The following is a 12209-nucleotide window of genomic DNA, read 5'->3' as shown; positions in this document are numbered from 1 at the left end:
GTCTGACAGGATCAATGGGAGACCAGCCTCTGATGGACCTGGACCTAAACCTGGACCTGGACCCAGCTGTGTGTCCTTGAAGAGTGACCGGTCAAATGATCGCCTCCTTAATTTTAAAGTAGATCGACCGTCTGCTGCAAAGAGGTAAACTGTTAATAACATCAAAATATTATAGATTCTTGTTTGAACTGTTATTTATCCAGAGAAGTTTTTTCAACCTGTTTATTTTCAGCATCGTTCTTCTTCTCATTCGTTTATATCCTCACATGTGGAAGCTGCCCAGTATAACCAGTCTTCAACTCTTGACTCCAGTTGAACATTTCCTCCACACACACCTTCTGACTGATGACTGCATGAGTATCAAACAGTGACTTGATTGAGGCTAACAGATGCTAACGAAGGCTAACCCTGATTCCACTGAGTTCCTCCATCAAATCAACATGTTGTGGTTTTCAGTCATGTGACAACACAAACACAAACATGTCGGTGATAACAGCTGGACTGAGATCAGCTGCTGTGAAACACAGAATGAAGCAACACAGAGAGTCTGAGGAAACACACAGTCTGTTTGTGATTGATGCTGCTGATGGATTCACAAAGTCAGGAACGACACTGACGGCGGCATCATGGCGCCTCACATCAGGCTGGAGTCGTGCCTCTTTGTGCCAATTTGTGCTGGACAGGTAGCATCCAGTTAGCTTGTGTGAGCTTATGATGCTGTCCACAGTATTATAGGGGTCAATGAGAACTGGAGGGACTCAACCAGACAAGCTGGTGAACCAACACAGTAAAGTGAAAGCTGCACAGAAATGCAGACTGGACTGTTGATTCACGGTGGGATCAGCAGTACGAGCAACACTTTAATGTCACTGGAAACCATCTGATTCAATGTTGGAATCAATACTTCAGCTCAAAGGACTTTCAGCTGGTGTTTGTCTCTGTGTGGACGGAGATGATGTGAGTGAAATGGGCGTGTTTTGGACCCAAATGCAGTACAACAGAGAGCAGGAACAGTTGGCAATGACCTTTTTTTTTGACCACAGGAAACAAGGTATGGAGCAGAGTTAGTAACTCGGAATTAAGTTCGTTCTCCGGGCTGAGAGTTCTCACAATGTCTCTGGGGCTCAAGCGAGGAAAAGAGAAGTAGCTTACTACAGCCGCTGATGACGAGGAGGAAGCTCTGCAGCCGAAGAAACAGCTGATCGAGCAGCGGTGCCGGCAAGGAGAGAGCAGCGGAGTAGTCGGAGGCAGGCGGGGGGGTCGAAGCCAGATGAGCAGTCCACGGAAGCAGAAGTACCGATGGGGAGCAGGCAAGAGGAAAGTCAAAGGCAGGCAGATGAATCGTTTCCAACAGAGCAGTCAGACACCAGAAACGCTGAGGCAGAGCACGAGGTCAGGGACGGAAGGCAGGTAAATCTACCAGGAGGCAGACGAGGAGAGCAGGTCGGGAACGGGTGATCAAGCCGGATAACGCTGGAAAGTCTCACATACTGCAGAAGAACAATCTGGCAACGAGTGAGAGTGCTGGAGAGGATTATATGCAGGGCTGATTATGATGAGCTGCAGCTGTGTCGGCAGGTGAGCAGAGTAGAGCTGATGAGGTGGGCGCGGCTGGCAGGTAGAGTGGAGCAGAGGGAGTGAGAGCGGAAAAACCACTGCAGCTGAGTGATCAGAGGTGGATGAGAGACCGAGATTGTGAGCTAATACTTCATGATTCCTCCACAGAGTCCACCAGGAGAGCTCAGAGGTTCCCAGTGGTCAGTCTGCCCAGCAGCATCAAACCCACGTGGACTCCATATTTATGGTCTGTACATGTACAACAGCTGCTTTCACATCTATTCTGTTCACAATAATCTCCACGCTGCACTTTTTAGACCAGTGGACCGTCAGTCTGTCCAACATGGATCTGATGTTTGCTTCCATGATTTCAGTTTGTGTCATTCATATCATCTTCTGTTCCAGCTGCTGGAGGAGAACATTGTCTCTTTTGTGAGGAACGAGCTGAAGAAGATCAAGATGGTTCTGAGTCCAGATGACCCAGAATGCTTAGAGAGTCAGGGGGAGGATGAGTATGATTATAAAGAGCAGAGGAGGAGCAGCAGCGAGGCATTTCTGAAGATCACACAGCACTTCCTGAGGAGAATGGAGGAGGAGGAGCTGGCTGAGCGTCTGCAGTGCAGTAAGAGGATTTTTCTAGAGGTTTAACTGCTGGATCAGTGGAACATTCACTGATGTCTCAACAGATGGACCAAAATATGTTCAGACAAGGACATTAAATTCTCATCTGAACTTTATCAATCACTTATTGATTTATTTGTTGTGTCTTCATTCAGAACTTTTTGCTCCAGTTTGTCGGCGTCAACTTAAATCTAACCTGAAGGAGAAGTTCCAGTGTGTGTTTGAGGGGATCGCTAAAGCAGGAAAGCGGACCCTCCTGAATCAGATCTACACAGAGCTCTTCATCACAGAGGGAGGGACTGGACAGGTCAATGATGAACATGAGGTCAGACAGATTGAAACAGCATGCAGGAAACCACACGGACCAGAAACCACAATCAGATGTGAAGACATCTTTAAACCCTCACCTGGACGAGATGAACCAATCAGAACAGTGATGACAAAGGGAGTGGCTGGCATTGGAAAGACAGTCTTGACACAGAAGTTCACTCTGGACTGGGCTGAAGACAAAGCCCACCAGGACATACAGTTCATGTTTCCATTCACTTTCAGAGAGCTGAATGTGCTGAGAGAGAAAAGGTTCAGCTTGGTGGAACTTGTTCATCACTTCTTTCCTGAAACCAAAGAAGCAGGAATCTGCAGGTTTGAAGAGTTCAGGGTTTTGTTCATCCTTGACGGTCTGGATGAGTGTCGACTTCCTCTGGACTTCCACAACAATGAGATCCTGACTGATGTTACAGAGTCCACCTCAGTGGATGTGCTGCTGACAAACCTCATCAGGAGGAACCTGCTTCCCTCTGCTCACCTCTGGATAACCACACGACCTGCAGCAGCCAGTCAGATCCCTCCTGAGTGTGTTGACATGGTGACAGAGGTCAGAGGGTTCACTGATGAACAGAAGGAGGAGTACTTCAGGAAGAGGTTCAGAGACAAGGAGCAGGCCAATAGAATCATCTCCCACATCAAGACATCACGAAGCCTCCACATCATGTGCCACATCCCGGTCTTCTGCTGGATCACTGCTACAGTTCTGGAGGATGTGATGAAGACCAGAGAGGAAGGACAGTTGCCCAAGACCCTGACTCAGATGTACATCCACTTCCTGGTGGTTCAGTCCAAAGTGAAGAACATCAAGTATGATGGAGGAGCTGAGTCAGATTCTCAGTGGACTCCAAGGAGCAAGGAGATGATTGAGTCTCTGGGTAAATTGGCTTTTGAGCAGCTGCAGAAAGGAAACCTGATCTTCTACAAATCAGACCTGACAGAGTGTGGCATCGATATCAGAGCAGCCTCAGTGTACTCAGGAGTGTTCACACAGATCTTCAAAGAGGAGAGAGGACTGTACCAGGACAAGGTGTTCTGCTTCGTCCATCTGAGTGTTCAGGAGTTTCTGGCTGCTCTGCATGTCCACCTGAAATTCAGCAGCTCTGGAGTCAGTCTGCTGGCAGATGAACAAACATTCTACCACCATGAACGTGCAGGGTCTAAACTTGTTGTCCAGTTGACAAAAGTCTTCAAAGACAGAGAACCTGAACTAACACATCTCCACCAGAGTGCAGTGGACAAGGCCTTACAGAGTCCAAATGGACACCTGGACTTGTTCCTCCGATTCCTCCTGGGTCTGTCACTGCAGACCAATCAGACTCTCCTACGTGGCCTGCTGACACAGACAGGAAGTGACTCAAAAACCAATCAGGTAACAGTTGAGTACATCAAGAAGAAGATTGAAGAGACACCTTCTGCAGAGAAAAGCATCAATCTGTTCCACTGTCTGAATGAACTGAATGATCGTTCTCTGGTGGATCAGATCCAACAGTCCTTGAGTTCAGGAAGACTCTCCACAGATAAACTGTCTCCTGCTCAGTGGTCAGCTCTGGTCTTCATCTTACTGTCATCAGAAAAAGATCTGGACACGTTTGACCTGAAGAAATTCTCTGCTTCAGAGGAGGCTCTTCTGAGGCTGCTGCCAGTGGTCCAAGTCTCCAAGAAAGCTCTGTAAGTACAGAGATAGTGAAGTTTCTTCATCAATAAATACTCTGATATCTAACTTACTGTTTGTTTCCTTCCTGTGTCTCTTCAGACTGAGTGTCTGTAACCTCTCAGAGAGAAGCTGTGAAGTTCTGTCCTCAGTCCTCAGATCCCAGTCCGGCAGTCTGAGAGAGATGGACCTGAGTAACAACAACCTGCGGGATTCAGGAGTGAAGCTGCTGTCTGCTGGACTGGAGAGTCCACACTGTGAACTGGAAACTCTCAGGTCAGATCAAGTTACTGTTTGTGTTGACAGATTTAAGTTAGTTCTGTACATTTAGAGATTTGAATCTTTCAGTCTGTTTTGTTTATTTTCAGATCTCTGACAGATTGATGATTTTGAGTTTGTGAAATGATGATCAGAAATAATTTCCCAGTCTGCAGTTGTAGATCATCTTTTCTGTGCATGTCAGAAAAATGTGCGCACTTGTCTGAATGTGTGAATTAAAAAAAAAAAAAACTCTCAAATTCAAGTTTGCGGATGTGTCATGAAGTTTTGTAGTTGTAGAAATATTTTGCGAATCTGTAATTAAAATCTGTGCAGGAATATTTTCTGTAGTGAGGTTTCACAAAGTGCAGCATGGGTCATTAAACCTGATGAATTGACTATTGATCAGGGTGCTGAGTCATGGAAACATGAATTCTGAAGGACGATGAGTCAGCAGTTTGAGTCCAGCACAGAGGTTGTCTCATGTGAAGCTCAGTGGGATGAAGGACAAAACAAATTGGACCAAGCCAGGCTTCCTTTGTGTGAGCTGCCTCAACTAAACATGAACTCCAGGCAGAGATAACGGCTTCACGACAGTGGTTATCAGCTTCCTTCCTTCCTTCCTCAACTCAGGTTTCCTTCATCAGGCTCTGTGCACGTTCCCATAAAAAGAGACGTTTGCTCCATCATTTGACTCTTTGTCACCACAAAAAGGACCAATCATGTCCCCCCTCCTTCAGTCCAGAGGAACAGGTTGTTATAATGGAGAGCTTTGGAGAATGTAAAAAATAAAAGAGGAAAATCAAGATGGTTGCTGCACAGAAGACGAGAGAGGAATGCTGGCAGAAAACTGCTGATCCTTTAAATCATTCACTTCATATATTTGTTTCAGCACTCAGTCACTCTCAGAGCCTCCTGTTTATTTCTAACTGCACATTTGAGAGTCTGTAAAACATTAAACTTCATCCAGCAGGTTTAATATGAAACTCAGGAACTGGATTCAGGTCTGACACTGTCCCTTCATGAAGGACACATGACTGTGCTCTTACAGACGTGAAGACAATCAATGAACATCTACAACATGTTGATGGAACAGCAAAGATTTGAACACACCCTGAGAAGAGACTCAACATTTGAAAATAAATGTTCTTTTTCTTCTTCTTCTTCAGACTGAGTGGCTGTAACCTCTCAGAGAGAAGCTGTGAAGTTCTCTCCTCAGTCATCAGATCCCAGTCCTCCAGTCTGAGAGAGCTGGACCTGAGTAACAACAACCTGCAGGAGTCAGGAGTGAAGCTGCTGTCTGCTGGACTGGAGAGTCCACACTGTGCACTGGAAACTCTCAGGTCAGATCAAGTTACTGTTTGTATTGACAAGCACAGAGGCTGTATCACGTGTAGCTCTGGAGGATGAACTACGATGTAGGTTTGACAAAACAGCTTTATTTGTTCACTGAGGTTTCCTTCATCAGCCTCTGTGCAGATTCCAAAAGAAGAGATGTTTGGTTCATGAAAACTGTCCCTGCAAATAAGACAAGAGAGACATGCTGACAGAAAACTACGAGCCGATGATAAATACCAATAGACTCATCAGTTGTTCTATTAGCTGCAGTACCAGCAGTGTCAAATGAAACTGACAGTAAATCAGGACCAAACATAAAACCAGAATCCAAAGTGGTCTCTAGATTCTGTACCTTCATCATTCTTTTAGTGTGTTGAAGATCTCCTGTGTCAGATTTAAAGTGTTAATGTGACCTGAAGCAAACAGGGACAAAATGATTGATTACCAGCTAAAAGCAAGAAGGTTCCTGTGGCTGAAAACAACATGAAGCATCAGGTTTGTTCTGCTGTGGTCACACAGCTTTGAACGTCTGGCTCAGCAGGTCTGCAGACGGAACGTATTCCCTCAGCTGAGAGTCTGGATCCTCATAGAGAAAACCATCAGGAGAAGAATTAAAGTTCAGTCTGAAACTGAACAGAACCTCGTCTGGAGCAGGTCAGGTGTGCAGTATCAGTCACCACACAGATCTAACCAGGTGAAGAGAGAGATGCCTTCATAACACTGAAAACTGTTCTCGGCTCAACAGACCTGCTGACCATTGGTCTCTGTTTGGAGTTCAGCCCTCTGGTTGTGTTTTTCTCTTTTTGTTTTTTAAAACAAACAGCCGGCGGTGCTCATATGGTGGATTGTGAGCTGTAGTTTTCCCGGGAAACACACCGACCTCTTTGGCTGTCACAGTCCCTGTCACTATCCGGTCTGAGTGAGTAATCCTGACCACAACCAATCCTCAGATCAGGCAGTGATCATCCCTCCCACCTGGCCCGGTGCTACTCCACCCTTTGCTGACGGAGTGTCTCTGGGCTGGACAGAGTGGACAGGCCGGAGTCCACGGCACCACCTGCCGCCGGCTGCCCCTCCACACGCACTGAGCCTGGAAAAATTATTGACGCGGCAGGGCAGGGTTTGTTTTGACCAGAGAGAGAGGACTCATCAGGGAAGATGGCGACTGCAGGGTCCATCCAATGGCTGGACAGACTGCTGTTGGCAGGTGCTGGTCCAGTCTCAGAGCTGGGTCTGGGTCCAGCTCACCAGAGAATGAAGCAAAGTGGTGCTTGATGTGTGTGGCCATCAGGAGGGATTGTGACAGCCTCAACCACAGACACAACCAGAGCTCCACAGAACACAGCCTCTATGGCTGACTCAAACTGTTCCTCTGAATATATCACACAACTCTGAGCTTTCAGTCAGTGGAACAGCAGCACAGCTGTGTTCTTACAGACATGAGGACAATGAATGGACACCTGCGTGGACTGAGAGACGCTCAGTGAATTATTTCCTACCAGCTCAGTGAACTTGTAGCTGAAACTTCAGTGTCACTCACAAAGACAGAAAATTTTTGCTTCAGTCTCTCAGATTCTGAAACTTCACTGCTGAAAATATCTGAAGTATATTCAGATTATCTGTTTACACAAAACCTTTTCAAACATGGAAAAATATTTCTACAGCTAAACTTTCATTTGTGAGATTTTTTAAATCAAACTCACACATTCAGATTCATGCATACTTTTTTTTCACATGTACACAAAAGATGATGTTCGACTGAAGGCTGTGAAATTATTTCTGAACATCATTTCACAAAAACTCACAATATCAATGAGCCTCATTTTCTCCCAGATTCATTTTTTGGATCATGTGACGTTGGTTTCTGCATGTCTGTTTATTCGTGGTTCAGTGATGATTTATTGTCACATCTACAACATGTTTATGATGGAACAGCAAAGATTTGAACACATGCTGAGAAGAGACTCAACATTTGAAAATAAATGTTCTTCTTCTTCTTCTTCTTCTTCTTCTTCTTCTTCTTCTTCTTCAGACTGAGTGGCTGTAACCTCTCAGAGAGAAGCTGTGAAGTTCTGTCCTCAGTCCTCAGATCCCAGTCCTCCAGTCTGAGAGAGCTGGACCTGAGTAACAACAACCTGTGGGATTCAGGAGTGAAGCTGCTGTCTGCTGGACTGGAGAGTCCACACTGTGCACTGGAAACTCTCAGGTCAGATCAAGTTACTGTTTGTGTTGACAGATTTAAGTTAGTTCTGTACATTTAGAGATTCATTTAGTTTAAACAGTCTCTCTCATGTCAGGATTTGAATCTTTCAGTCTGTATTTTGTCTATTTTCAGATCTCTGACAGATTGATGATTTTGAATTTGTGAAATGATGATCAGAAGTAATTCCCCAGTCTGCAGTTGTAGATCATCTTTTCTGTGCATGTCAGAAAAATGTGTGCACTTGTTTGAATGTGTGAATTAAGAAAAAAATCTCTCAAATTCAAGTTTGCAGATGTGTCATAAAGTTTTGTCGCTGTCGAAATATTTTGCGAATCTGTAATTAAAATCTGTGCAGGAATATTTTCTACAGTGAGGTTTCACAAAGTGCAGCATGGGTCATTAAATCTGATGAATTGACTACTGATCAGAGTGCTGAGTCATGGGAAACATGAATTCTGAAGGATGATGAGTCAGCAGTTTGAGTCCAGCACAGAGGCTGTCTCATGTGAAGCTCAGTGGGATGAAGGACAAAACAAACTGGACCAAGCCAGGCTTCCTCTGTGTGAGCTGCCTCAACTAAACATGAACTCCAGGCAGAGATAACGGCATCACGACAGTGGTTATCAGCTTCCATTGTTAACTCAGGTTTCCTTCATCAGGCTCTGTGCACGTTCCCATAAAAAGAGATGTTTGCTCCATCATTTGACTCTTTGTCACCACAAAAAGGACCAATCATGTCCCCCCTCCTTCAGCCCAGAGGAACAGGTTGTTATAATGGAGAGCTTTGAAGAATGTAAAAAATAAAAGAGGAAAATCAAGACTGTTGCTGCACATAAGACGAGAGAGGAATGCTGGCAGAAAACTGCTGATCCTTTAAATCGTTCACTTCATGTATTTGTTTCAGCACTCAGTCACTCTCAGAGCCTCCTGTTTATTTCTAACTGCACATTCGAGAGTCTGAAACTTTAAACTTCATCCAGCAGGTTTAAACATGAAACTCAGGAACTGGATTCAGGTCTGACACTGTCCCCTCATGAAGGACACATGACAGTGTTCTTACAGACATGAAGACAATGAATCAACATCTGCAACATGTTTATGATGGAACAGCAACAATTTGAACACACGCTGAGAAGAGACTCAACATTTTAAAATAAATGTTCTTTTTCTTCTTCTTCTTCAGACTGAGTGGCTGTAACCTCTCAGAGAGAAGCTGTGAAGTTCTGTCCTCAGTCCTCAGATCCCAGTCCTCCAGACTGAGAGAGCTGGACCTGAGTAACAACAACCTGTGGGATTCAGGAGGGAAGCTGCTGTCTGCTGGACTGGAGAGTCCACACTGTGCACTGGAAACTCTCAGGTCAGATCAAGTTACTGTTTGTTGTGAAAACGTTGACGTCTTTTTTTAACCTCAGAAGTCCACACGTTTGACACATACATATATTGATTTGCAGATTTTTTCTCTCAATGTTCCTTTCATTCATGAAGTCTGGCTGAGATGGAAATCCTCATTTCTGTGTTGTTGTCATATGACTTTGATTAGTGGATGTCGCTTTATTCCTGATTCAGTCTTGATTAATTACCACAAAGGTGTTGCTGAGGACCTCAGGAAGTGAAGTGTCGAGTGTGACGTCGTTGACTTCAAACACAGAAACTGTTGAGAATTATTATGTGTTGTAAATTCTCCCACGTGATGCTGCTCAGCCTATCAGATCTCTGCGTTTTTAGAGCAATGATTTGACGGACACAGCAGGACCCTCAGATGATCTTCCATGTGTGTTGTTCTGTGTGTTTTTAGGCTGTCAGGCTGTCTGATCACAGAGGAAGGCTGTGCTTCTCTGGCCTCAGCTCTGAGATCCAACCCCTCCCATCTGAGAGAGCTGGACCTGAGCTACAATCATCCAGGAGACTCAGGAGTGAAGCTGCTGTCTGCTGGACTGGAGGATCCTCACTGCAGACTGGACACTCTCAGGTATGAAGAGGCTGCTGCAGCCACAGTCAGTCAGTGTGAAAGAGGAGGAAGAGCTGGAAACATGTTGTCTGTCTTTTTGGTTGATGGTGGATGTGAGTGAGACATGAACAATCACACATGTAGGAAATCTTTGTCCTTTGATCACAACATGAACACTGGTTGAACATGAAAAGGACATATTTGTGTTGGAGGTCTCAAGGAGAACATCTCCAGGAACAAACATGATAATGACCTGTTGGTCATAATTGATGCAGTTTGGACAGATCTCTGCATGGAAAAAGAACTGTCTGTCAGTTTGACAAATGTCCTTTTTGTCCTCAAAAGACATAAAAACAAGCTTCCAATAAGTCCAAAGCAGTTCTATTTAGTTCAAACTGCTGGAACCTGACAACCACAGGACAGAGCAGGACTTTTGAGATGCTTCATTCAAGTGTTTTTCTCAAAATGCTGGACTGTTCCTTCATTAGTGGAGAACAATTGGACTGAACATGGTCTTCACAGCAAACATGGCTTGTAAATATTTCCATGTGCAGACATCAAGTGGCTCTTCTTGTTCTGGTGAACTTCAGGAAGTTTGATTTCCACACAACAGAGTCATGATGACTTGTCTCAGATATTGAATTTATTGACAGTATTCACACTTCTAATGAACACATGAAGCATCGTTACATATGGGACATGACGAGGAGAACCGTGTCCAATAATCAATGATTAAAGCTCTGTTGGTTTGTTCAGTGGAGACAAAGTCAGACTGATTATTGATCATCACAGGTGGGAGAGCGAGAGAGCGATCAATGAGTGAAGCAGCTTAGAATAGAAGTCAGCAACAGATTGAAATGAGGAAATGAGCTGATGAAGGCAGATTTAATGATGAGAGAGAATCAGTGTCGCTGTCAGTGTCTGAGCAGAGCTGAAGAGGTTTAGGGGCAGCAAGGAGAAGCAGGCCGGATCAACATGTTGTGTTTGTGTGTATGAGAGTGATGTAACGTCCATGTTTGCATGCTGAAAGAGGACATGCTGCTCTGACCCCCCTCCTCCTTTCAGGGTGGAGCCTGCTGGAGTCCGATGGTTGAGACCAGGTCTGAGGAAGTGTAAGTTTGTCTTTAATTTGACTGATGAAAACAAAGCAGAGCACGTTCAGCCATCTTCAAACTGTGACATCACTCATTCACATCTCTGATGTCATCATCAAACTGTCCGTCAATCAACAGATGATGGATCAATAACTGCAGCTGTTTTCTTCTTCTTCTCTCCATCAGATTCCTGTGAACTCAAACTGGACACAAACACAGTGAACAGAAACATCAAACTGTCTGACAACAACAGGACGATGACGTATGTGAAGGAGGATCAGTCATATCCTGATCATCCAGACAGGTTTGACTGGTGGCCTCAGCTGCTGTGTGGAACTGGTCTGACTGGTCGCTGTTACTGGGAGGTCGAGTGGAGAGGAGGAGTTGATGTATCAGTGAGTTACAGAAGAATCAGAAGGAAAGGAGACAGTTCAGAGTGTGTGTTTGGATGGAATGATCAGTCCTGGAGTCTGTTCTGCTCTCATGGTCGTTACTCTGTCCGTCACAATAAGAGAACAATGTCCATCTTCTCCTCCTCCTCCTCCTCTGTCTCTCACAGAGTAGGAGTGTATGTGGACTGTCCTGCTGGCACTCTGTCCTTCTACAGTGTCTCCTCTGACTCACTGATCCACCTCCACACCTTCAACACCACATTCACTGAACCTCTTTATCCTGGCTTTGGGTTCAGGTTCTGGTCCAGGTCTGGTTCCTCAGTGTCTCTGTGTCCTCTGTAGGAGGGAGAGTCTCCTCCTGTTGGAGAAACACTGCTGAACACATCAGTTGAGTCTGTGCAGGATCTCAGTCACATCAGTCTTTCAGGTTATTGGAATAAATTGATCAATGAACTTTGTTGAAAATGATTGAAAAGATTCCTCATTTAGAATCAGAATCAGAAAAAGCTTTATTGCCAAGTACGCTTTTACACATACGAGGAATTTATTCTGGTGAAATTGGTGCATGACACATCTACTAAAATAAGAGCATAAAATATAACAATTTAAATATATATACACAAGTCTGTTTTTGTTGTTGCTATTTACCGGAAACACAGTTCTGTTTTTCAGAAAGAAGTCCAAGTTGAGCGTTAATGTAACGCATAGAGTTATATTTATATCAGTCAATGTGACATTTACTTTGTGAACTTCTTCCACTTCCAGTCCTTTAAAGATGGAAGCTGTGATCATTAAACTGTGGAATCACTGTTGACTTGAA

General features: G+C 44.6%; 1 protein-coding gene across 1 annotated transcript; it reads left to right on the top strand.

Moving 5' to 3' along the window:
• Nucleotides 1-4260: 4260 nt before the first annotated feature.
• LOC143316083 (neoverrucotoxin subunit alpha-like) lies at nt 4261-11967 on the top strand. Its single transcript, XM_076723802.1, has 4 exons — nt 4261-4432; nt 9751-9924; nt 10969-11015; nt 11184-11967. Exons 1-4 carry the CDS (start codon nt 4341-4343, stop codon nt 11729-11731), a joined length of 861 nt encoding a protein of 286 aa, XP_076579917.1. The 5' UTR covers nt 4261-4340; the 3' UTR covers nt 11732-11967.
• The last annotated feature ends 242 nt before the right edge of the window (nt 11968-12209 follow it).

The sequence above is a fragment of the Chaetodon auriga genome, chromosome 23 (genome assembly GCF_051107435.1).
Source record: "Chaetodon auriga isolate fChaAug3 chromosome 23, fChaAug3.hap1, whole genome shotgun sequence".
NCBI classification, from domain to species: domain Eukaryota; kingdom Metazoa; phylum Chordata; class Actinopteri; order Chaetodontiformes; family Chaetodontidae; genus Chaetodon; species Chaetodon auriga.
Note: the sequence above shows the minus strand (reverse complement) of the source record. Positions and strands in the feature narration are given on the sequence as shown.

What these genes read in the sequence shown, in the direction of transcription:
- LOC143316083 (XM_076723802.1), top strand. Translation starts at nt 4,341, where the DNA reads ATGGACCTGAGTAACAACAACCTGCGGGATTCAGGAGTGAAGCTGCTG. An exon ending in TGCAGACTGGACACTCTCAG is followed by an intron (nt 9,925 to 10,968) that starts GTATGAAGAGGC and finishes TCCTCCTTTCAG; the next exon opens with GGTGGAGCCTGCTGGAGTCC. An exon ending in GAGACCAGGTCTGAGGAAGT is followed by an intron (nt 11,016 to 11,183) that starts GTAAGTTTGTCT and finishes TCTCTCCATCAG; the next exon opens with ATTCCTGTGAACTCAAACTG.